The sequence below is a fragment of the Ipomoea triloba genome, chromosome 15 (genome assembly GCF_003576645.1).
Source record: "Ipomoea triloba cultivar NCNSP0323 chromosome 15, ASM357664v1".
NCBI lineage: Eukaryota > Viridiplantae > Streptophyta > Magnoliopsida > Solanales > Convolvulaceae > Ipomoea > Ipomoea triloba.
In genome coordinates this window covers 24,459,901-24,484,008 of record NC_044930.1, presented here as the reverse complement: position 1 = coordinate 24,484,008, position 24,108 = coordinate 24,459,901, and the positions used below count along the sequence as shown (strand labels likewise).

The following is a 24,108-nucleotide window of genomic DNA, read 5'->3' as shown; positions in this document are numbered from 1 at the left end:
GTGGAAAAACAAGATGAGTTTGATGAAGAAGGAGACATTAATGAAGGTGAAGTAGAGGTTGCCGAAGAAGTTGGAGAACACTTAAATTGTGTTGTACAGAGACTTTTGTACACTACTGAAAAAAATAATCCTGCCCAAAGAAACAACATCTTTCGAGCTCATTGCAGTGTGTTGGGAAAAGTTTGCAAACTTATTATTGACAATGGCAGTTGTGATAACATTGTATCCAAGGCACTTGTGCAACGTTTAGGACTGCCAACTGAGCCTCACCCGAAACCTTACAAATTGGGCTGGATAAAGGAAGGGCCATCTGTTATGGTGATGGAGGTTTGCCACGTGCCGGTTTCCATTGGGAAAAGCTATCAAGACACTGTGACTTGTGAAGTCATTGATATGGATGCATGCCATATTCTTTTAGGGAGACCATGGCAGTTTGATGTAGATGCCATTTACCACGGGCGGCAGAACACTTATAAATTTGTGTGGAAAAATAAAAAGATACTAATCCCTCCTATTTCTTGGAGTGTTGCAGACCAAAGGAAAACATGTGCTGTCACCATTACTGCAAATTGGAAGGAATTTATTGCAGAAGCTAAAGAATTCAAAACTATCCTGCTAGTGGTTGCTAAGGAAAGGGATTCTCAATATTTTGTTCCTGATGAGCTGAGCTCCTTGCTAAAAGAATTTTCAGAAGTTGCACCAGAAGAGCTTCCTGATGGATTGCCACCTTTAAGGGACATTCAACACCAAATAGATTTGATACCCGGAGCAAGTCTACCTAATCTTCCACATTACCGCATGAAACCCATGGAGAATGAGGCTCTAAATAATATAGTTGTTGAACTCTTACGGAAGGGGTTTATTCAGGAAAGTAAAAGTCCGTGTGCTGTACCGGCATTACTGGCTCCAAAAAAAGATGGCAGTTTTAGAATGTGCATTGATAGCCGGGCAATCAACAAGATCACCATCAGATATCGTTTCCCAATTCCGCGACTAGATGACATGTTGGACCAACTCCATGGTGCTACTGTTTTCTCAAAAATTGACCTTAGAAGTGGATATCACCAGGTGCGTATTAAACCTGGAGACGAATGGAAAACAGCTTTCAAAACCCGAGATGGTCTTTATGAATGGTTGGTAATGCCGTTCGGGTTGTCCAATGCACCGAGTACTTTCATGCGGCTCATGAATGAAATCCTAAGGCCTTTCAATGGCAGGTTCGTCGTTGTATATTTTGACGGCATTCTGATATATAGTCAGAACAGAGGAGAACACCTAAGGCATCTAAAGTTGATATTGCAGACTCTTCAGAAACATAAGTTGTACATCAACTTAAAGAAATGCTCTTTTATGGTTGAAAAACTTGTCTTTCTCGGCTTTGTGATTTGTGCAGATGGGATACGAGTTGATGAAGAAAAGGTGAAGGCAATACGAGAATGGCCAACTCCGATGACCGTGGGGGAAGTTCGAAGTTTTCACAGTTTAGCCACATTTTACAGAAGGTTTATTAAGGATTTTAGTAGCATTGCAGCTCCTATCACTAATTGTTTACGCAAGGGAAATTTCAAATGGGATGAAGCAGCTAATGCTAGTTTCAATGAACTGAAGGAGAAAATTACATCTGCCCCTATTCTTGCATTGCCAGACTTTAACAAAGTTTTTGAAGTTGAATGTGACGCCAGTGGAGTGGGAATAGGTGCTGTGTTGTCTCAAGAAAAGAAACCAGTGGCGTTCTACAGTGAAAAACTAAGCCCAGCTCGTGTAAAATGGTCTACTTACGAGCAGGAACTCTATGCAGTGGTACGAGCTTTGCAAGTGTGGACACATTATTTACTGCCCTGTGATTTTGTGATTTACTCAGACCATGAAGCTCTAAAATACTTTCAAAGTCAGAAGCACATGAATAAAATGCATGCAAGGTGGTCATCTTTCCTTGAACAATTCTCCTTTGTGATTAAGCATAAATCTGGAGTATCAAATAAAGTGGCTGATGCCCTTAGTCGACGGAGGAACCTGTTGATCACATTACAAGGAGAGCTCATTGGGTTTGAACTACTAAGAAACCTCTATGATTCTGATGAAGATTTCAAAGAAGTATGGAAGAAAGCTCAACAACACAACTCAACTCAAGACTTTCATATTTTAGATGGATATCTTTTCAAAGGAAATCGTTTATGCATCCCAAGGACATCCTTACGGGAAAAGCTCATTAGGGACTTGCATGGTGGAGGTTTAGCAGGACATATGGGCAGAGATAAAACAATTGCTAGCCTAGAAGAAAGGTATTATTGGCCACAATTGAAGAGAGATGTTGGCACCTTTGTGAAGAGATGTTCTGTTTGTCAAACCTCTAAAGGGCATGTGCAAAATACTGGTCTTTATACACCTTTGCCAACTCCAGAGAATATTTGGGAAGATTTATCCATGGATTTCGTGCTTGGCCTCCCCAGAACACAGAGGGGAGTAGATTCGGTCTTTGTGGTGGTGGACCGGTTCTCCAAAATGGCTCATTTCATCCCCTGTAAAAAAACTTCTGATGCTGTTCATGTCGCCCGACTATTTTTTCAAGAGATTGTTCGTCTTCACGGTGTCCCTCGATCCATCACCTCTGACAGAGATTCAAAATTTCTCTCTCATTTCTGGACGACTCTTTGGAAACGCTTTGATGCAAGTCTGAATTTCAGTAGTTCTGCCCACCCTCAAACGGATGGTCAAACTGAGGTCACAAATCGTACTTTGGGAACTTGATTCGGTGCATTTGTGGAGAGCATGTTAAGCAGTGGGATTTTGCTTTGTCCCAAGCTGAATTTGCATATAATAGCTCTGTTCATATGTCCATTGGGCGGTCTCCATTCTCTGTTGTGTATACAAAAACTCCGCGGCATGCGGTGGACCTTCTTCACTTACCGAAGGTTGATGGGTTGCACAAATCTGCCTCAAACATGGCTGAACAAGTCAAGAATGTCCAAGAAGAAGTTAAGGCAAAGTTGATTGCTTCAAATGCCAAGTATAAAGCTGCAGCCGATAAAAAGCGCAGACAACAAGTGTTTCAAGTTGGAGAACAGGTGTTAATATATTTACGCAAGGAGAGGTATCCAGCAGGCACTTTTCACAAACTCAGTCCAAAGAAATATGGTTCATTTGAGATTGTACGAAAGATCAATGATAATGCTTATGTTGTGGACATACCAGATGAATGGAAGATTTCAAAAACCTTCAATGTTGCAGATATCTTCAAGTTTTATCCTAGCCAAGAGTTGTATCCTGATGAAGCTACCTCGGGGACGAGTTTTCCGCAGGCGGGGGAGTATGATGGCGTTCACACCAGCAACACAATCCAAGGAACCTGAGTAATATCTGTTTGGAGGCTCAAGAATATCTTAGATTATATTAAATGTATTTTCATTTTCCATGTGTCTTTTACAATTCCTAGAATTTAAATGTTCTGTTGCTTCTTAATTGCATGCCTATATATTAGGCTATTTTGTAAGCCAGAAGGACAGACTTGAAATCATTTTGAATGTACTTTCTATTCAGTTTGAATGAATTATTAAACCCATTTTGCTACTGCGTTCTTTATCACTTAGTGTGTGGTTCTCTTTTTCTGTTTTTACGGTTTTTGCTGTCTTCGTATTTCATGCCATATGTGTGTGATTGTTGTAGTGTTTGGTTTGTAATTCTTCTCATTTTGAATGAAATGCATTAATAAGTCTGGTAATTAAAAAAAAAAAGATTTGTGTTCATAAAAGGATTGATTGGGGCATTATTGACAGAAGTGTTGTGTTCATAAAATCCCTTAATTTCCTGTAGTGTACTGTTTTTCTTGCCTTAGCTTTCCTGTAGTGGTAGCTTTGTCTGAACTATTCCCTGAAACATGATGTTGCATTGTTGACACAGCATAAATATTTGTTGAAGAGTTTGGGAAAAGTAGTTTTGGATTTTTTTATAATAATTTTATTATAGGATTTTATATTTTTATTTTAAGAATATATTAATGTTTTATCCCAGGAGTGGTCTGGAATTTTTTCAAATATTATTTTAAAAATCCAAGCTAAGTTAGAATTTTAGTTTAGCAGATACCATACGCAAAATAACAAAAAGTACAGAAAAAAAAGTTATTTATTTATTTTATTTTATTTTATTTTTTGCATCTGTGACCTTTCATTTAGTAGTGTCACATAGATGTCATTGAGTTACAAGCTACTTGACAAGTTAGAATTTAATTTAGGGTAATAAGAAATTGACAAACGGCAAAGTGAAGGATGATATTTTGGTCAAGTAAAATATTAGATTAGATAACTAGTACAAATAAAACAAAGTATTAGATTTATGTTAATGATGATCAATAATAACATTATTATAAAAAAGAAAAATTAATATAATAAAAGACAATTAAATTAGGACAGTGAAGCAACAGAGAAAAACATTGGCATGCAGCATTCTTGTGGTGAAGAAAGAGAGCTGTGAAGTTTCAGAGGAGCGGATCGAAGATGAAAATAACTATACGGGTGGCATGAAGTGTCGAACCTATGACCTTTTGCATGACTCTAATACCAAATTAAATCATGTATCCTATCCAACTAAAAGCCTAAACTGATAGTTAGACTACACATTTATGTTTATATTATAAATATGCTCACAAAGAATACCATAAATAATATTGACAATATTTTTTGAAGATGCATGCCCTTATCTAGTTTTTAAATAACATATACAATGCTTTTGATTTTCATTCAAAGACAGGACATGTGAAAAAGCTAAGAAACAAGTAGAAATGTCCAAATATTTGTCTTCTCATTGACTATTGACTTGGATTAAAACATCATTCTTTACATGAAGTTAAAAGAAGTATAGGGTTAATTTCAATTTTAATTTGGAATTATGGTGAAAATTCCATATTTAATTTTGACTCTAAAAAAAGCCAACATAACCAGGAAGGATGATTGAGACTGACATATGAATGCAAATTACATAAATAAGAGTGCTCAAATCTAGGTTCTAAGTTTGACTCTCTTTGCGAGAGTGCCTATTGGACTTGAATTAGTATGTGATGCAATTTTATTCGTAATATTATTTTTATGTGTTTTGTCATATCAATTTATTTCACTTTAGAATTTTAGTTTAGCCATCGTCCTTGCCTAATTAAAACTTGAAAATTATACGGAACTGGCAGTTACAATTCCTGATTTTAATTAGCCGAACCAAAACTTTTTACGTTCCGGTTCTAAATAGTAACAAGAACCATCCCTACGGTTTCAATTTCGGTTCAAATAATTGAGGCTAGGGGTTAATTTGGATACATAAATATTTCATGGGACACTCTACAAGCATATAATTCAAGAAGAAAAGTGTCATTTTTCTTTAATAAAATTTGAATTGAGTCGTGCATAACAAGGAGTTTGAGAAAGATTCTTTACATTCCATCTATACTCCATAATTCATCATCTCACAACTATAATTAGATATTAAGGCTAGCAATGTGAATAAGTTGACTCATCTTTAGAATCGGGCTCTATTCCTATAGGTACAACATTAACATCAATGGCAACATCAACACCAACACGACATCATTAATACTCGTCTTTCCACGCGGTTATAAAAAATATGATAAATATTATATTGCCTATATTCATTGAAGATCCATGCATTTTCTTGTCCTATTGTTAAATATCATATACAAATCTAGAGTTAATTCCACCAGAGGTCCTTTGTCTTTGGTGGCAATTCTAACTTTAGTCTCAAACTATTATTTTTGCCATTTAACATCCCAGACTATTATTTTTTGGACACTTTTAGTCCTTCTCATGACTTTTCCTATTTTTAGTAAGGGTAATTTTGTCTCTTCATATTTTTTTTATTTAACCGATTTTCACCGATTTAATTAGGTTAGGTTAAGCAGACCGGTTCTTCTAATTATTAGATTCAATCCAAAAATCCCTAACCTACTCAAAACATCGAAGGGAGACCAGAATCGAATGAAAGAAAACTCTATTATGATAAAATGGCTTTTGGAGTTTTTACACCTAATTTGTCATATCTTCTTTTTGCCAAATCCATGTAGTTCCAAGAAGTTTCAAGACTGCAAAATATTTTGTCTTTAGTTTATCAATGTAACATTTTCTTAAAATTCTGATGATATATAAATTCAACACACTGTATTTAAGATGCACACCACAGAATAATAACATACTATATAGAAACCCCCATCCACCATAGAATTTGTACATACCAGTATTGAACTCTCCACCATGTCCTTCGCTATTGATCAGTTTCTTCCAACGAGAGAGTTGGGGCGACAAATAATTCCTTTTATCGATTGCAAACTCCTTTAGGGATTTAGAGATTTGGAACTACATATTTAGGGCAACAAATTTCCCCTTTGCTATCCTCTATAGTAGCGTTGTACGGTCTCGTTCCTCGCGGGGTGAAGGAGGATGATGAAGCCTTGAACTGAAGCAGATGAAGTTGCATACGCTAGGGATTTGTGGATTGAATATTATAATTAGAAGAACCGGTCTACTTCACCTAATCTAATTAAACCGGTGAAAACTAGTTAAATAAAAAAAAATATATATGAAGAGAAAAAATTGCCCTTACTAAAAATAGAAAAAATCATTAAAAGGATTAAAAGTGTCCAAAAAATAATAGTCTGGGATATTAAATGACAAAAACGATAGTCTGAGACTAAAATTGGAATTGCCACCAAAGACAAGGGACCTTTAGTGGAATTGAATTAACTCTACAAATCTACAATGCTTGTGGTTTACATTTATGGACATGACAAGTGAAAAAGAAACAAATAAATAGAAATCTCCAAGTATTTAATTTATTTTATCAATTATTGACCATTAACTTTGAATAAATTAACATTCTTTACTTGAAGTTTAAAACAATAGGGTACATCCCAATTTTAATTATGGATTATGGTGAAACTTTCTGATTTTAGTTTAGAAAAAAAAAAAAAAAAAAAAAAACCGAACCAGGAAGGATGATTGAAACTGACATCTAGGCTAATTTTCTCGGCAAATTATTGTGTGGACCATAGTCCACATAGCTGTGTGAACCATGAATATAAGGTACACTTTTATTATACTAAAAGTACATTATTTGATAGTATATATAAAATAATGTACTTTCAGTACTAAAATAATATACTTTATGTACAAAAATAATGTACTTTTAGTATATTAAAAATGTATTTTTTATTTATGGTCCACACAGTTGTGTGGACTAAAAATAAAAAATACATTATTTTTATACTGAAGGTACATTATTTTTGTATTGTAGGTACATTATTTGATAGTATATATAATAATGTACTTTCAGTACTAAAATAATGTACCCTAAAATAATTTACCTCGCTGTGTGGACCATGGTCCATGCAATAATTTGCCTGGTTTTATTTATAATATCTTGCCATATTAATTTGTTTTTTTTTAATACTACTAACTCTATTACAATGCAGTATCTGTTCATAACTACTTTCTCAACCTATTGAAGCACAAGAGTCAGCATCACCACCTCTCGTATAAAGGGAAGGGTTTGATGCCACTGGACCACAAGGTCCTTGGCATATTAATTTGTTAAACAACGGAAATTACTCCTTAATCCTCTTGGATTTTCCCATGATTTCTACTATATATACTCTCAAATCTGATTCTTTAAAATTTACTCTTTGATGTGACGGGAACCGATAGATTATTTTCTTGTGGGCCTCTGTAATAGCGTCTACATCAAAATTTTAAGTGTGGAGTAAAGTTGGGATTAGAGAAGAGGAGTACATATAGTGCAAATTTTACTGTGGACCATGCATCAAAACAACGTCGTTTTGATTAATGAAAAACAAACGGCTGAAACGGCTCCGTTCCGAGCGATTGCAGTTCCCTTTCAACACAACTGTAATTTTTTTCGATATAACTGCAGTTTCATTCGACATTATACACTTAAATATGTGAAATTGTTATTCAGTTTTCTTTCAACACAACTACAGTTTCTTTCATAATACACTGCAGTTTCCTTTCAACACAACTACAATATCACTTCGATACAACTACAGTTTCATTGGACAATATACACCAAAAAATGTGAAACTATTATTCAGTATTAGTTCAACACAACTGCAGTTCCATTTCAACACAATTGCAATTCCTTTTCGATATAACTGCAGTACCCAAAAATGTGAAACTGTTATTCAGTATCAGTTCATCACAACTGCAGTTCTCTTTCAACACAACTACAGTTCCTTTTCGACATAACTGCAGTATCATTCGATAATATAAAAACAAATGTGAGGCAGTATCTTTTGAGATGAACTGTAGTATCAATTACGGAGCTCCGTTACGATTAACGGACGCCGTCTCTCCCATTTACTGAAACTGCGTCGTTTTGTGACCATGGTCCACCGTATAACGACTGTACATATACTATATAGTACAATCATTATTACATAAACCGTGGTCCACACAGCTGTGTGAACCATAAATAAAAGGTACATTTTTAATATACTAAAAGCACATTATTTGTGTATGTAAATTACATAATTTGAATACTAAAAGTACATTATTTTATATATTATCAAATAATGTACATTCAGTACACAAATAATATACTTTAATATATTAAAATATATTTTAATATATTAAAAATGTACTTTATATTCATGTTCCACGTAATAATTTGCCCATATAGTATTTTCCTTTTCCCTCTATAGATGTGGCTTCTATTTATTGAAGGACCAATGAATTTGCTAACCCACTATTAATTAAAAAATAATAATTAATGATCAAGCTAATCATAATGTCATGTGGGAATGAGTGTACGAAAAATAATTTTTTTTTAAAAAAAAAAAAAAAACCAGAGAGAGTACGAAGTATTACTATTTTGTTTTTTGAATACTACTGACTCTATACTCATTTAGAATTTTAGTTTAGCCATCTTCTCTTACTAATTCAAAATTGAAAAGTATACAAGTAGAAAAAGAGAGAAGCAATGAATTTTCCTGGCTAATTAAAATTGAAAAGTATAGAAAGGAAATTTCATGTTATCTTCATATTTCAAAACTCAAGACTTTCAGCGATGATGACTTATAATGCCAATGCCACTTATATAAATAGGATAGGAAACATTATACATTCACACCATCCCAACAAAAACAACACCCTAAGAACATCATAAAATATATATAGTGATATAATAGATGGCCACTTCTCAAATATTGCTCTGTTTTGTTATTCATATTCTTCTTCTCTTTTCACAATCTTTGGAGACAACACCAGAGAGAACAGAGGGAAGAGCACTTGTGAAGTGGAAGAAAACCTTATTGAATACTAATAATCTTCATTCATGGTCCATTGCTAATCTTGACAACATTTGCTGGAATTGGAGTGGCATTAGCTGCAATAATGGCGGAGATGTTTCTAAGATAAAGTTGGATAATTTCAGCCTCTCAGGTACACTTGAAAGCTTCGATTTCCTTTCATTTCCAAACCTCAATCATTTTAGTCTCTATAATAACAGTTTCTATGGACCAATCCCTTATGCCATTGCTAACCTCTCCCATCTAGTTTTCTTGGACCTTAGGTTGAACCGTTTTGTAAATTCTATACCTCCAGAGATAGGAAGATTAAGAAATCTTCAGTTCTTGAACCTTGGATTTAACAATCTTGATGGTACTATTCCCTCCCAAATAGCCCACCTTCAACACCTTACTTCCCTTTCCTTATATTTCAATTCTTTCACTGGTGAAATTCCAGATTCATTTTTCTCTAATATGAGCAAGCTTCAAACTTTCGATTGTAGGGGAAATCTTTTTCATGGCCGAATTCCTACAAGTTTAATCAAGCTATCTAAGCTTAAACAACTTGACCTCCGTGCAAACGATTTCTATGGTCCAATACCTTCTACAATTGGAAATCTAAGCTCGCTAACCAATCTTCATCTTAGCTCCAACCTATTGCAAGGAAATATTCCTGAAACACTATGCAATCTTCATTCCCTTAGCACCCTTTATTTATTTAACAATAATTTTAATGGTCCAATTCCTGAATGTCTGGGGAATATAACTTCATTAAGGCGTCTTTCTCTTGATTCCAGTGAAATGCATGGGAATATGTATAGAACACTATGCAATTTTCACTCCCTTGAAACCCTTTATATATATAACAATTGTTTGGGTGATCTAGTTTCAAATTGCTTGGGAAATCTGACCTCATTAAGACATCTTTCTCTCCATTCCAACGAGCTGCAAGGAAGTATTCCAGGAACACTTTGCAATCTTCACTCCCTTGAAACTCTATATTTGTCTTTCAATAGTTTGACAGATCCATTTCCACGGTGTCTGGGGAATATAACCTCATTAAGGTATCTTTCTCTCAGTTCTGACACAATGCAAAGAAATATTCCTATAACACTTTGCAATCTTCGTTCCCTTGAGGAGCTACTTTTGTCCTTCAATAATTTGGGAGGTTTGATTCCACAATGCTTGGGAAACATAACCTCACTTAGATCTCTTACTCTAGGCTACAACGCCTTGCAAGGAAAAATTCCTGAAACACTATGCACTCTTCATTCCCTTGATATTCTTGATTTGTATCTCAATAGTTTGGAAGGTCCGATTCCACAATGCTTGGGAAACATAACCTCACTTAGGTATCTTTCTCTTAGCTCCAACATGCTCCAAAGAAGTATTCCTGATGCCCTATGCAATCTTCATTCCCTTGAGATTCTCGATTTAACAAACAACAGTTTGGATGGTTCAATTCCACAATGTTTGGGAAAATTGAAAAGTCTGGAAACTTTACTTGTTTCTAAAAACCAGCTTGGAGGCATGATACTTCCAACTTCAACACATAGAAGTGACATAAATCAAACAACAAGTTCTAGTTTGATTGAAGGGCTATATACAGGGTTGTGTAGTTTGAGTTCCCTGCGATTTCTTGATATGTCCGACAACAATTTACACGGTCCACTACCTCCGTGTTTAGAGAGCTTAAGTAGGGAACTTAAGGTTATAAATTTAGCTAGAAATCAGTTTCAGGGAACTATTCCAATAGTATGCAACGCAAAGGGAAACAACTTGGAGTATTTCAATTTGAATGGCAATCAATTGGAAGGACCATTGCCCAAAGGCTTGACAAATTGCAGCAATCTTAAACTTCTTGATCTTGGAAACAACAAGTTACATGATTCATTCCCTCATTGGTTGGATACTCTTCCTGATTTGCGTGTTCTTGTACTGAGATCTAATCAATTTTATGGTGAAATATTTACTTCTAATACCACACTTCCATTCCCAAAGGTGCATATATTTGATATCTCACAGAATGAGTTCAGTGGTCCTTTGCCAAGATATTATATGGAGAACTTTGAAGCCATGAAGCATGCAAATAATGATGAAGCATTGTCATCTTATGAAGCTTCAATAAGCCTAGTGTGGAAAGGGGTGGAGCTTCAAGTGGTGCATTATGATATCTCGATAGCCCTTGATTTATCCAATAACTACTTCCATAGTGAGATTCCCAAATCTTTAGGAAAGCTACACCTCATCCGGTTTCTCAATCTATCCCACAACCAGCTCACTGGCTATATTCCATCATCACTAGAAAACCTAACCGTTCTTGAGTCACTTGATTTGTCATCAAACAAATTAGTGGGTGAGCTTCCAAGACAATTTCCAAGATCATTGACATTTCTAGCCGTACTGAATGTTTCTTCTAATAATCTTTCTGGACCTATACCCCGTGGCTTGCAGTTTGACACATTTGGCAATGACTCCTATTTGGAAAACACAGCTCTGTGTGGATTACCACTAACGTTAGAATGCCAAGACAAGGGTGAAGGGAAAGCACCGGAAGTGAAGGATTCAGAAGATTTTTGGATTGGATTTGGTTGGCAAAGTGTTGTTGTGGGCTATTGTTGTGGGGCACCCTTTGGTATTGCTGTTGGATATTTCATGTTTAAATATGGAAAACCTCGATGGCTCATAAGGTTAGTACTTGGGGAAGTGAAAGTGGAAGTGTAATAATCAAGAAGAACCAGTCAGTTGAAGCAATTCATCTGTCTTGATGCACATAGTTTTTCTTATTATATGGCTGTGGTTTTAGTTGTTTTTTTTTTGTATTTGTTTTATTGTTGTATGTATTGTTGTGTGATTGTAATGTTTGGTTTGTAATTCTTCTCAATTTGCTTGGAATGGAACAAATAAAGGGGAAGATGCATAGGAAATTCTATCATTCTATCCTCTGTAATCATGATGCAGTTTAATGGTTGTGTGGTTGTAGTGTATGGTTTGTAATTCTTCCCAATCTGAATGAAATGCAAAATATCACCAGTAAGAAGCCTGCTGGCTAGTTTAGAAATATACTTTTGGAATTGAGTATAAGAATAATTCAACATCGATTACATTTAATTTATATTTCTCCGCATTTAATTGATAATCACTAATTGATGTCAATTTTATACTTCTAACTCAAATTATCATCTCCTAATCAATTAAATGTGAAAGATTGAATTTATATATGTGGTGAAGGTGTGTAAAAGGGTATCTTTAACATACACCTGATATCGTTTCAGGCTCAGGAACTAAAATGTCAAACAATAGGTTGTAACAGAGTCAGTAGTACTAAAAAAAGATTGGTTACGCACAAAATTATGTCAAATGATTGGAATCTATACTAGTTCAAATGACTTGGTTGGCCTGGTCGATTGCATAAGAACACTCAAGTAACAAGTAATAAACATGACATGTAAAAACAATGGGTAAAGGAAGGGATTTGGATTAGGCCAACCCTTGCATAGATACTATATATGGGAGATGTTGTTGTCCAATTGTTGTATACCATAAACAATGCTTGTGGTTTTCCTCCATCGACAGAAAGAGTGAAAGAGAAAGAATTAGAAAGGTCATATTTATATAAGTGGCGCATTGGCATTATTAGTAGTCAAGTCATAGTCTACTAGAGTAACCATTGATTTTAAAAATAAGTGGCACTACCACTACCTATTTATGTAAATCACATTTCAATATGTTTCTTTTACATCTCATGCCCCGTCCATAAATGAAAACTACAAGCATTGTATATCGGACATGCATCTTCAAATAATATTAGCAATATTTATCATGTTTTGTATAGCAGTGTGGAAAGGCGAATGTCAATGCTATGGATGACTCAACTTATTCACATTGCCAGTTGTGCTACACGTAACCAACATGGTTGACGTGGTAATTTAGCACCTCGTCCTTTAAGCATGAGGTTGAGGGTTCAATCTCCATCCATGTAAATGGAACAAACCATTTGGCCTGACCCTTTGACCGTTGGGACTGAGGTTTAGTCTTCTGTCTACCGGCTATTTTGTTTTTTTTATAGCTGTGTGGAAAGACGAATGTTAATGCTGTGGATGACTCAACTTATTCGATCACATTGCCGGCCACACCCAACACTTGTTGCTTGGCCCACACCTAATAATGCCATTGCCAATGCCACTTATATAAATAGGATAGGCTAGGATATATTATACGTACGTACCACCCCACAAAAAACCAAAAGATCCGATGGCCACTTCTCAAATATTGATGTGTTTTGTTATTCTTCTCTTTTCACTTTGTGTGGATACAACATCAGAAAGAACAGAGGGAAGAGCCCTTCTCAAGTGGAAGAACACCTTATCCAATGCCTATGTTCTTCATTCATGGTCTATTGCTAATCTTGACAACATTTGTTGGAATTGGACTGGCATCAACTGCAACAATGTCGGGGATGTTTATGAGATAACGTTGGTTGACTTCAGCCTCTCAGGTACCCTTGAAAGCTTTGATTTCATTTCATTTCCAAACCTCACCCATTTTAACCTCCATAATAACAGTTTCATTGGATCAATTCCATATGCTATTGCTAATCTTTCCCAATTAAATTTCTTGGACCTCAGTTTGAACCGTTTTGTGAATTTTATACCACCAGAGATAGGAAGATTAAGAAATCTACAGTTCTTGAACCTTGGATTTAACAATCTTGTTGGTACTATTCCATCCCAAATAAGCCACCTTCCAAACCTTACTTCCCTTTACTTACCTTTCAATTCTTTGACCGGTGAAATTCCAGAATCAATTTTCTCCAGTAACACCAACCTTCAAACTTTCGATTGTAGGGGAAATCTTTTCCATGGGCCAATTCCAACAAGTTTTATCAAGCTATCCAAGCTTAGACAACTTGACCTACGTGCAAACAATTTCTATGGCCCAATACCTCCTATAATCGGAAATCTAAGCTTACTAACCAATCTTCATCTCAGCTCCAACATGTTGCAAGGAAATATTCCCGAAACACTATGCAATCTTCACTCCCTTACCACTCTTTATTTATTTAACAATAATTTTAGTGGCCCGATTCCTTCATGCCTGGGAAATATAACCTCTTTAAGGCGTCTTTCTCTCGATTCCAATGAGATGCATGGGAATCTATATCGAACACTGTGCAATTTTCACTCCCTTGAAACCCTTTTTATATATAACAGTTGTTTAGGTAATCTAATTTCACATTGCTTGGGGAATCTAACCTCATTAAGACATCTTTCTCTCCATTCCAACACAGTGCAAGGAAATATTCCCGAAACACTTTGCAATCTTCACTCCCTTGAAACTCTATATTTGTCTTTCAACAATTTGACAGATCCATTTCCACAATGTTTGGGGAATATAACCTCATTAAGATATCTTTCTCTCAGTTCTAACATTGTGCAAGGAAATATTCCAGTAACACTTTGCAATCTTCAGTCCCTTGAGAGTTTACTTTTGTCCTTCAATAATTTGGGAGGATCCGTTCCAAAATGCCTAGGAAACATAACCTCACTTAGGTCTCTTACTCTAGGCTACAATGCGCTGCAAGGAAAAATTCCCAAAACACTTTGCACTCTTCATTCCCTTGATGTTCTTGATTTATATCTCAATAGTTTGGGAAGTCCAATTCCACAATGCTTGGGAAATATAACCTCACTAAGGTATCTTTCTCTCAGCTCCAACATGCTCCAAAGAAGTATTCCTGATGCCCTATGCAATCTTCATTCCCTTGAGGTTCTTGATTTAACAAACAACAGTTTGGATGGTTCAATTCCACAGTGCTTTGGAAAATTAAAAAGTTTGAAAACTTTACTTGTTTCTAAAAATCAGCTTGGAAGCATGCTATTTCCAACTCCTACACTTCCTAGTTTGATAGATACAGGGTTGTGTAGTTTGAGTTCCCTACAATTTCTTGATCTGTCAGACAACAATTTGAACGGTCCACTGCCTCTATGTCTAGAGAGCTTCAGTAGGGAACTTAAGGTTATAAATTTAGCTAGAAATCAATTTCAAGGAACTATTCCAATAGTATGCAACACAAAGGGAAACAACTTGGAGTATTTCAATTTGAATGACAATCAATTGGAAGGACCATTGCCCCGAGGCTTGACAAATTGCAGCAATCTTAAACTTCTTGATCTTGGAAACAACAAGTTACATGATTCATTCCCTTATTGGTTGGATACTCTTCCTGATTTGCATGTTCTTGTGTTGAGATCTAATCAATTTTATGGTGAAATATGTGCTTCTAACACAACACTTCCATTCCCAAAGCTGCATATTTTTGATATCTCACACAATGAGTTCAGTGGTCCTTTGCCAAGATATTATATGGAGAACTTTGAAGCCATGAAGCATGCAAATGATGATGAAACTTTGTCATCTTATGAAGCTTCAATAAGTCTAGTGTGGAAAGGGGTGGAGCTTCAAGTGGTGAATTATAATATCTGGATAGCCCTTGATTTATCCAATAACTACTTCCACAATGAGATTCCCAATTCTTTAGGAATGCTACACCTCATTCAGTATCTAAATCTATCCCACAACCAGCTTATTGGCAATATTCCATCATCACTGGAAAACCTAACCGTTCTTGAGTCACTTGATTTGTCATCAAACAGATTAGTGAGTGAGATTCCAAGACAGCTTCCAAGATCATTGATATTTCTAGCCATACTGAATGTTTCTTCTAATAATCTTTCTGGACCTATACCCCGTGGCTTGCAGTTTGACACATTTAGCAATGACTCCTATTTGGAAAACAAAGCTCTTTGTGGATTACCACTAATGTTACAATGCCAAGACAAGGGTAAAGGGAAAGCACCGGAAGTGAATGATTCAGAAGATTTTTGGATTGGATTTGGTTGGCAAAGTGTTGTTGTGGGCTATTGTTGTGGGGCACCCTTTGGTATTGTTGTTGGATATTTCATGTTTAAGTATGGAAAACCTCGATGGCTCATAAGGTTACTACTTGGAGAAGTGAAAGTGGAAGTGTAATAATCAATAAGCACCGGTTAGTTGAAGCGATTCATCAATCTTGAAGCACTGTAATTGTGATTTTAGTTGTTTGTTTTCTACTGTTCTTATTGTTGTCTTTGTTGTGGTATTGTTGTGTGATTGTAGAGTTTGGCTTGTAATGTTTTTATTTTCGTTATTGATGTAATTTGGATATGTAATTTGGATTTTTTTGTTCTAATCATGATGGAATTTACTGGTTGTGTGGTTGTTGTCTTGTTTTGTATGGCTTGTAATTTTCTGAATCTGAATGAAATGCAACAAATCACAAGTAAGATGCCTGCTCACAAGTTTAGAAATATACTTTTGGATTTGATTTTAAGAATATATATATAAAAATATAAGTTGAGAGTTATATACTCCACACTAATATTGACTTGAAAGAGATTTACTTATAAGTTATAACCCTTCAGTATAATATTTGATGTTATGCTAAACTATAGTAACTTCAACCAGGTCGACACAAGTGTACGATAGATTATACTATCAAATAATGTACATTTAGTACACAAATAATGTACTTTTAGTATATTAAAAATGTACATTTTATTAAGGGAAAGTACATTATTTGAATACTGAAAGTACATTATTTTCTCCAGGCCAGCTGTCCCACTCAATAGAGGTAGGTGGCTACAATCCAACGAGGAAATTAGTCACTGTGTCCGACGGTGGAAACTCTGGGCTACACACAAAAAAAAGGTACATTATTTTGTATATAATATACATTCAGTATACAAATAATATACTTTTAGTATTAAAAATGTACTTTTTTTATGGTTTATACAACACTGTGTGGACCATGATCCACACAATAATTTGCCATAATAACTTAGCTTGGATGTATTAATTCAACCTCAATTATATTTATATTTCTCGACATTAAATAATTTGATAATCACTAATTGATGTAGAATTTATACTTCTAACTCAAATTATCATCTCCTAATCAACTAAAGGTTAGATAATATGCCAACACTATATAATGGGAATGTGTGATAGGAACTTCTATTACCATTCCAAATAAGTGGTGATGGTATTAATTCTTTTTATTTTTATTTTTTGAAAATAGGGTATTAATTCTTTTAGTTTACCAAGATTGAAAAAGTATAACACATATATTGTCTTATAGAAGACCTGGCCTGATGTTTAGTATGACCATGTGGTACAAAGATGAGCCTTTAGTACAACATGTTCGGTTTTGGTTCCAAGTCTTCAAGTCTTCATTCCTTCAAAGCCACCTTTAAATTATTCATAAATTAACCAACATTTCTCTTCTTCTTTTTTTTTCCTTTGTTTTTTCTATTGTCACCCCAACATTTCTTGATTCACATAATAAATCAAAATAATATGAATTAGTGAAATTTTAACCTACAATTAAACCAAAATATTATCCAAAAATGCATTAATTATATATTTATCAATTAGGCATGATAAATGAAGTTTATTAAAGGATTGATATTAATAAAATTTAATATAATAATATTACATTTCAAAAAATAAGAATACGCATTTATCAACTAATGTACAAAAATAATATTAACATTTTAATATGAGTTAATACTATTTTTTGGTTCTAGATGTATATGTGATAGTCCAATTTTAGTTTTTTTTTTTTTTTCAAAATATCCATACGTAGTATACCAGTTTTGGTCATCCATCAACAAAATCACTTACATTTAGTAAAATACTAGGGTATTTAGGTCTTCAATTATGATTTTTTTAAAAAGTAAAAATAAAAATATAGCGGGTCAACTCACTTTGTATTCATGATTTGATTATGCAATAATAGTTCTCTTTGATGGTTGTTTGAAAAAATACAATATAGAATTTAACATGTTTGGTCAATTAATTAGAATCACGCATTGAGAATTTGTGAAATTAATGATACACCTAATTTGAAATATATATTCTAACACATATGAGAAACTATGCCTATTGTCATTGTCTTTTTGGGGAGAAAGATTCGGTTTTGTTTTTGAAGGTACACTAGGAGGCTAGATCAAATCAAGAATTCAATTTTGGCAGAAGTAGCAATAATAGGAAGCACGGTTCATGCCAATTAATAGAATTTTGTGTTGCACCAATTAATCCAACATTTATGTCACAAGTCATAGTTATGCATTCTTGAAATATTCACTTTTATAAAAAAAAAATTGATAATCTTGCATTGATATATGCCAGGATACCGAATGATACTTTAAATTCTGCAACACTAATTTTAAAATACATATAGGGCATTGGACTATTAGCTCAATGTGCGTGTGGTAACTAGTATTAATACTTGATGGGGGATATAGGTACCCTGGGGGCCCATTTCATCGGGAAGGTCTTGACCCCAAGCGAGGTGTCCATTTGTATTGCTGAGATGTTGGCAAGGAGCAAAGTATTAAAAGATAGGGGTGTGGTGCAGGGGGTGCCGCTGACCGCCTAGGTGGCCATGTCGGTTGGGGCGCTGGCCCCAAGCGGCTGAGGCGTGCCTTGTGCCCCTGTACGACACCGAGCATGCCACCCGCACCCCTTGTTCTTGAGGTGGTGGGCTGTGGTGCATTATTGTGTGTGGAGTGGTGCGGTATGGCATGGCACTGGGGGGCTTGGTAATTGAACCTGCCGGCTAGTGTATGGCTAGCAAGAGTAGCCCATCGAACTCCCCATGAAGTGGCGTGGCTAGCAGGGTCCAAGCATCCACTGAAGTAACAATGGCACCCCTACTGGCATGGGTGGTAGTTTGGGTTGGTGCATGATTGTGGCATGGAGGTAAGGAAGGGGTAGTGATTGGAACCTATTGAATGGCACATGACTAACAAGGTGGGCCCACTAGACTCTCCATGGCATGGTGTGGCTAGCAGGGACCATGCACCCCAGCGCACTATCGGTGCCCCCACTGAGGGGGTTGGTAGTAGGGGGTAGAGAGGGGTGATAGAAATGGTATGTGAGAAGCTGGAGACATGGGTAAAGACACCAGGGCATGCACAGACACGTGGAGGGTATATAGGGAAGGACAACTAATGCTGTACACTTGTCAACAATTCAGAAGAGCCTCTATACTATATAAGGCACTATTCCCTCCCTTTAAGACATCATCCCGAGAATCACTTAATCCCCTTGTCTAGTGACATAGGTTCCTAACCTTCAACTCATATACCAGGGTTCGATTCTTAGTAGCTGCGGTATTATTCCTTAGGGCTATAGTATTTATTATTTATGTATTCTTTGGGCCGCTGTTTTGGGCCCGTATCTCTAGCTTTGTACGTACTATTTTTGGGCCTAGCGCCCCGGGTAATAAAGCTTCTTTCTTCCTACCCCCATTCTGTACCCTTATACCCGGTTTATGGTGGACCCGGTCTCAATAAAACCATCAATACTAAATGTTAAAATATATTTTTAAAATAACAATATATAATTTTTTAATTTATAGTTGTAGAATTCATAGTATATTAAATAAAATATAGTTGAAAATTTGAGTAATAATTATGGTATGATGAATATTATTAAAGTAAAAAATTTTAGATATGCTATATTACTAAATATAATTATGATAAAATTTAATTAAAATTTAGTGAAATCATACTTATTTACTATAATAGCATGTCTATATACAATTTTTTACTATTGAAAAATATAAGAAAATATTGTGTATGCATGTGCATGTTAATAATATTGAGAAAAGATAACAAACGTTGTAACGGTTTATCCACAAAATTGTATAGTAAAACGTACTCTTCTAGCCTTTTGTATATGAAAAATTAAAAGAAAAAGTGAAAATAAATCAGGATATAACTTGGATTGAGAATTATTATATTTTTAGATTAGATTATGATATATACATATCAATCCATTGTTAAAAATAAAATAAAATAAAAAGTGGTTTTAATCATAATTTATTAGACAAGTTAGAATTTTTTTTTTAGCGGCCTTCTTTGACTAATGAAAATTTGAAAAGTATAGCAATAGAAAGAAAGAACTCAATAATATTGATTATATTATTTAAAATTTTATTCTATTTTGTCCAGTGGTGTAACATTTTAAATAAGTTAAAATTTTAGTTTAGCGGTCTTCTTGCGCTAATTAAAATTATAGAAAGAATTGAAAATGGAGACTGATTGGAGATTTGGAGATGGCCATGTCCAGTGGTTTCCATTGACGACCAAGTCAAGTGATAAAGTGTGGAATAAAAGTGTTTATGTTCTTATTTTCTAGCCCATTAATTACTTAAACTTGACATATTCAAAAGACTAGATTTCTACCTAATTAATGACTAGTAATAGTGCCAGTCCCTCTTTTATATATAGTTTTTTTTTTTTGAAACCACTTTTATATATAGTTATATACATTAGAACTAGAAATTAAACATAGTGATATGGCCACTTCTAAAATGCTCCGTTTTGTTATTCACATTCTTGTTCTATTTTCACTTTCTTTTGAGATAGCAATATCTGAAAGCAGTGAGGGAAGAGCTCTTGTCAAGTGGAAGAACACCTTATCCAATACTTATGATGTTCTTCATTCATGGTCCATTGCTAATCTTGACAACGTTTGTTGGAATTGGATGGGTGTCACCTGCAACGATGTTGGAGCTGTTTATGGGATAAAGTTGGAAAGTTTGAACCTCTCAGGTACACTTGAAAGCCTTGATTTTATTTCATTTCCAAACCTCACCCATTTTAGCCTCTACAATAACACCTTCATTGGTTCAGTTCCATATGCTATTGCTAACCTTTCGCAGCTAAGGTCTTTGGACCTCAGTCTGAACTATTTTCAAAATTTTATACCAACAGAGATTGAAAGGTTAACAAAGCTTAGGTCCTTGAATCTTGGAGAAAACAATCTCACAGGTACTATCCCTTCCCAAATATTCTCCAATATGAGCAAGCTTCGATATTTTGATTGTTGCTATAATCTTTTCCAAGGGTCATTGCCAACAAATTTAGTCAAGCTATCCATGCTTAAACAACTTGAACTAGATGAAAACCAATTCTCTGGTTCAATACCTCTTACAATTGGAAATTTAAGTTCACTAAGGGTTTTGGATCTCAGCTACAACATGTTGCAAGGAATTATTCCTCTAACTCTATGCAATCTTCACTCCCTTGGATATCTCGTTTTATCTAAAAATAGTTTGGATGGTGCAATTCCAAAATGCTTGGGAAATATAACCTCACTGATATCTCTTTCTCTTTCTTCTAATATCCTGGAAGGAAGTATCCCTAAAACACTGTGCAATCTTCACTCACTTGAAGTTCTCTACCTAGTTAGTAATAGTTTGAGAGGTCTAATCCTACCATGCTTAGGGAATATAACATCAATAAGTTCTATTTTTCTTGGTTCCAACATCTTGCAAGGGAATATTCCTCAAACGCTATGCAATATTCACTCCCTTGAAGATCTCTTCTTAGATAGTAATAGTTTGAGGGGTTCGATTCCACCTTGTTTGGGAAATGTAACCTCACTAACCTATCTTTCTCTCAGTTCCAACATCTTACAAGGAACTATTCCCAAAGAACTATGCAATCTTCAACAATCTCTTGAAGTGCTCATTTTATCGAACAATAGTTTGGATGGATCAATTCCTCAATGCCTTGGAAAATTGAAATTTTTGACGACTCTAATTGTTTCTAAAAACCAGCTTCAAGGCATGATAATTCCAACTCCAACATTTCGAAATGACACAAATCAAACAACAAATTCTGCTAGTTTGATTTATGGGAGGGATACATGGGTGTGTGGTTTGAGTTCCTTGAAATTTCTTGATCTATCAGACAACAATTTACATGGTCCACTACCTCAGTGTTTAGAGAACTTCAGCAGGGAACTTGTGGTTATTAATTTAGCTAGAAATCAATTTCAAGGATTCATTCCAGGAGTTTGCACAAACAGAAACATGTTGGAATATTTCAATTTGAATGGCAATCAATTGAGAGGACCATTGCCCCGAGGTTTGATAAATTGCAACAAACTTAAATTTATAGATCTCGGAGACAACATGTTACATGATTCATTCCCTCATTGGTTAGATACACTTCCTGAGTTGCGGGTTCTTGTGCTGAGATCTAATCAATTTTATGGTGAAATATGCACTACTAAGACTACACTTCCATTCCAAAAACTGCATATATTTGATATCTCACACAATGAGTTCTCTGGTCTTTTGCCAAGATATTATATGGAGAACTTTGAAGCCATGCAGCATACAAATGATGATGGGATGCTATCAACTTTTGAAGCTTCAATCAGCTTAGTGTGGAAAGGGGTTGAGATTCAAGTGGTGCATTATAATATCCTTACACTCCTTGATTTATCCAACAACTTCTTCCATGGTGTGATTCCGAGATCTTTAGGAAAGCTTCACTTCATTCGGTTTCTCAATCTTTCACACAACGAGCTCACAGGCAATATTCCATCATCATTGGGAAATTTGACCATCCTTGAGGCATTAGATCTATCATGTAACCAACTAGCGGGCAACATTCCCAGGCAGCTTTCAAGATCATTAACATTTCTAGCTGTACTGAATCTTTCTTATAATCATCTCTCTGGTCCTATACCGCATGGCCCACAATTTGACACATTTGGCAATGATTCCTATTTGGGAAACATGGCTCTTTGTGGACTACCCCTCACATTAAAATGCCAAGACAAGGGTGAAGGGAAAGCATCAAATGAGAAGGATTCACAACATTTTGGAAGTGAACTTGGCTGGCAAAGTGTTATAGTTGGATACTGTTTTGGCGCACCTGTTGGTATTTCCATAGGATATTTCTTATTCAAGTATGGAAATCTTCGATGGCTTAAAAGGTTAGCGCTTGGGACTAAAAATGGAGATGGAATAATTGAGGACTGGTCAAATGAAGCAATTCAGTAACTTTGAAGCATCATAGTTTCTCATAGAGTCGTTACCATTTTTGGTCCTACTGTTATTGTGACATTGCCAATTTTAATCCATCATTTCGTCCGGGAGGGTTTTATGGACGCTTTGCAGAGATCTAGGCATGCGTATAAGCTCTTGGCTGTGGTGATGGCTGCAACCAACCAGAGGATCGCTCTGCTTCAGCAGGTATATATAATCATATGGCCCCTTACTGTTTCTAGAACTAGTACACTTCAATAGTTTTCAGTAAACATTTCTTTTTTTTTTTTTTACCTGGATGCTTCAGAGTTTGGAATTTAACATTTTGCTTTTTTGGTTAGTAATCAGCTTGTTAATCTAATTGATTATTAGTTATGTTGGCTTAATGTGGAGTGATAATCATATTTGCTGTATGGTTGCAAAATATATGTTGAATGCTGCTGAAATTTAAAGATTGGGAAAACAATTTTTCTGGTAAAGAAACTACTTAGTATGTAATAGATTTATACCTTTCCTCTTGTCTTGCATATTGTTGATATTGGGAAATTCTGGTTGCCTGTTGGGTTATTTTAACCTCTTGTTTTCTGCTATTGTGTTTGGCGTTAAGACACTATTTTATATTCTCTTGCCCTCTGCAAATGGTATAGGCGATGACGATCGCGCAATGAAAAGACAAATATACCTGTGAACCATATTATTTGTAATTGTTTTTATACTATATAGTTTTTGTTATTACTTAGTCTTTTAACAATAACATGTATGTTAGGAGAGTTCTCAGGTTAGCTATGTTAAGAGGACTCTCCCTCTCTCTTTGTTCAGTTGAGAAAATTCAAACCCGTTATTCTAATCTGGTATCAGAAGCGAAAGGTGGAAATTCGTTTCTCCTTTTTTTTTTTTTTTTTTTTTTTTTTTTATTTTT

At 35.2% G+C, this 24,108-nt stretch overlaps 3 protein-coding genes across 3 annotated transcripts; all 3 read left to right on the top strand.

The window, feature by feature from the left end:
• The first annotated feature begins 9,196 nt into the window (after nt 1-9,196).
• Nucleotides 9,197-12,019, top strand: LOC116005916 (receptor-like protein 52). Its single transcript, XM_031246148.1, has one exon. The coding sequence runs from the start codon at nt 9,197-9,199 to the stop codon at nt 12,017-12,019; it is 2,823 nt and encodes a 940-aa protein (XP_031102008.1).
• Nucleotides 12,020-13,549: 1,530 nt separating this feature from the next.
• On the top strand, nt 13,550-16,327 carry LOC116005914 (receptor-like protein 9DC3). Its single transcript, XM_031246147.1, has one exon. It carries the CDS (start codon nt 13,550-13,552, stop codon nt 16,325-16,327), a length of 2,778 nt encoding a protein of 925 aa, XP_031102007.1.
• Nucleotides 16,328-20,702: 4,375 nt separating this feature from the next.
• On the top strand, nt 20,703-23,204 carry LOC116005913 (receptor-like protein 12). The gene is made up of 2 exons (XM_031246146.1): nt 20,703-20,958; nt 21,121-23,204. The coding sequence occupies exons 1-2, from the start codon at nt 20,703-20,705 to the stop codon at nt 23,202-23,204; spliced, it is 2,340 nt and encodes a 779-aa protein (XP_031102006.1).
• The last annotated feature ends 904 nt before the right edge of the window (nt 23,205-24,108 follow it).

Coding starts and splice junctions, on each gene's coding strand:
- LOC116005916 (XM_031246148.1), top strand. CDS start 9,197: ATGGCCACTTCTCAAATATTGCTCTGTTTTGTTATTCATATTCTTCTT.
- LOC116005914 (XM_031246147.1), top strand. CDS start 13,550: ATGGCCACTTCTCAAATATTGATGTGTTTTGTTATTCTTCTCTTTTCA.
- LOC116005913 (XM_031246146.1), top strand. CDS start 20,703: ATGGCCACTTCTAAAATGCTCCGTTTTGTTATTCACATTCTTGTTCTA. Junction 20,959..21,120: donor GGAAAGTTTGAACCTCTCAG/GTACACTTGAAA, acceptor TTATACCAACAG/AGATTGAAAGGTTAACAAAG.